Raw genomic sequence first — 2,675 nt, 5'->3', positions numbered from 1 at the left:
TATCCTACATCAGGAAGATTGGCCAATAGAGGACATCAAACAAAATTCCTTGGTCGATTAGAGTCTTATGGACCTCCTAGTTGGCCACCTCTACCGCGATGACCATGAGGTCATCCTGATTTGGATTGATGTCGATGTATTCATCATATGTAAGGTGATGGGCGATGTTTTTTGCGGTGAGCTCATGGATCTGATGTGGATGTTATTGACATTTTGTAGGTGTCAGTTGTAGGCTGAGTTGCTCACACCACCTCTTACAAATCCTTTCGTTATCGTGTTGATAACTCCTTGGAGGGGCACTTGCTCTTTGTCTTGGTCTGGTTCTTGTTGCTCAGCGTTATTGGTATTCTGTCGAGATTTGAAGGGCTAATCAATTCGGGGATGGGAGCCTCGACCTCCCCACGTCCTTAGCCCTGGTCATGATATTCACCTCGATGAGATTGGGATCGTTGAACGTATTACTCGAGGTGTCCTTCATTGATTAGCTCTTCAATCTGATCTCTCAGCGACCAACATTCTTCGATCGTGTGACCAAAATTTTTGTGATAGTGGCAATGCTTTGATTTATCGACATTGCTAGCATTGTGCCTTAGAGGTGGCAAGGTGACAGGTCGGTGTTACTGGCTTCTTCTAGAATGCGAACTCAGAGCGCGTTCAAAGGAGTGTAGAAGTCATACTTTGGGCCCTTACCCTGTTGAGATCTTTTGAACTAGGTTTCATTCGAGACTCTCATCTTGTCTTTATGACCTTGGTCTTGCTTTCCCTATGATTTTCCACAGATCTTCTCTCATAACTTAGTGTGTTCCTCCATCTGAATGTATCCGGTGGCTCTGGCACAGAGTTCATCCATGTCTACAGGGGATCATCGATAGAGGCTATCGACCAAGGGTCCCACTTTCAAGGCCATGACCATGTAATGTAACGCAACCTTGAGGTTGAGGTTGCATATTTTGATGGAGACGTTGGCAAATCGTTCCATGAATTTCCTTAAGGACTCATTCTCCCCTTGCCTAAGGTTGGCGAGGGAAGCCGAGGTGATGTGATGGGGTTTCCTGGTTGCATACTGAGCCGAGAAACACCGTACCAAGGTTTCAAAGCCATCAATAGACCCCATTGGAAGTTGGGTGTACCAACTGAGTGTTGATCCTTTTAGCGAGCTCTGGAAAACATGGCACATTATGGTGTTGTCATTGGTGTACAGGTTCATCTGTGTGACATATGCATCGATGTGCTTATTAGGATCAATCATTCCATCATAATGGCCGATGTTCAAGGGCTTCCACCCAGCTGAGGAGAGTTGTCTCCATGATGCCATCGACAAAAAGACAACACCTAACCTTTGTATGATGTGTGTGGGACAAGCTAGGTGTCTGGCTGACCTCGAGGAATGAACAATGTGTATGCACCTACGATCGATGTGTTCGTGGTGGCGAGGGTGACGGTTTCTCCTCCTTTGGGTGATTACTCTACTGAGGAGGTTGTTGGGGAATTTGGGCTCGGATGTGCTAATTTTTTATGCGCAAGGCCTAGATGTAACGTGGCTTAAAAAAAATAGGTGATTTAGTAGCCTAGAACAGGCCGTTCCAAGCTACTGAATTGATCTATAAAACGTAGCTGAGAACGGGTCGTTCTGGAGGGAGAACGGGCCGTTCCAAATTCCAAAACGGGTCATTCTGGTTGGAGAACAGGTCGTTCCGGAGGGAGTACGGGTCGTTCTGGATGGAGAACGGGCAGTTCTGGATGAGTTCCATAACGGGCCGTTTTGATTTTAGAACGGGCCGTTTTGCATGTGATTTTTGTTGAGCCTAGGAGAAGCTTGAAGAGTTTTGATGATCACAACATGAGAACAACAACTTGAAGCACAAAAACAAAGTCAAAGAAGAATCAAGAAAATGCTATGAGATGGAGCTTTGTAATAGAACTTAGGATATAGATTGTTTTGAATGAGTTTCTATATTTTGTGTGCTTAGTATGCTTTGTGCATGAGCAAATCTTATCTAAACTAAGTAGAAAGTATATGATGATGAGTTAAAAACATTGGAAAATTATTTTGAGTCTTAAAATGAAGTGTTAAGAACTAAACTCAAAATAATCGATTATTGTTAAATATAATCGATTATTTCAGCTAATAGGCTAAGTGGAATGCCTTGCTGTAATAATCAATTATTTGCCAAAATAATCGATTATCCCAGGAACAACTCTCTGGAATAATCGATTATCCAGCTAAATAATTGATTATATTGTTCTTGGTTGATTTCCAGAAAATCTGAAGAACAAAATAATCGATTATTCTTTAAAATAATCGATTATCTGTGTCTGAAACTTTTATAAATAGTTTGAACCTTGAGAAACTTCAGATAAGAGTTAGAACTGATAATCAATTTGTGAAAAACATTTTTGTGAGTCTTTGTGACATCTTGGAGAGTTTTCTTTGTGAAATCCAAGAGTGAAAACGTTTGTGAAAAGCTTTGATAGAAGATCATCATCATCATATTCTTGAAAGGGGAAGATAAAAGATTTGTTCAAGAATTCCAGGTGAATTCGTTCCTTTTATTCTTTGTGAATCTTTGTGGAAAATCTTGAGAAGGGTTTCTCAAGTAATAAGGTTTCTTGTAGTGGGTTCTACAAGGGGTGCTTTCTTGGGGTCAAGAAAGTGGTTATCTTTTAGTGTTGAA

The 2,675-nt window shown here is 41.4% G+C and overlaps 1 protein-coding gene across 1 annotated transcript; it reads right to left on the bottom strand.

Moving 5' to 3' along the window:
* Positions 1 to 862: 862 nt before the first annotated feature.
* Positions 863 to 1,315, bottom strand: LOC109793920 (uncharacterized). The gene has a single exon (XM_020353390.1). It carries the CDS (start codon positions 1,313 to 1,315, stop codon positions 863 to 865), a length of 453 nt encoding a protein of 150 aa, XP_020208979.1.
* Between the last annotated feature and the right edge of the window lie 1,360 nt (positions 1,316 to 2,675).

Source organism: Cajanus cajan, chromosome 2, assembly GCF_000230855.2.
Source record: "Cajanus cajan strain Asha chromosome 2, NIPB_CcT2T_4, whole genome shotgun sequence".
NCBI lineage: Eukaryota > Viridiplantae > Streptophyta > Magnoliopsida > Fabales > Fabaceae > Cajanus > Cajanus cajan.
This window is presented reverse-complemented; position numbering and strand designations above follow the sequence as displayed.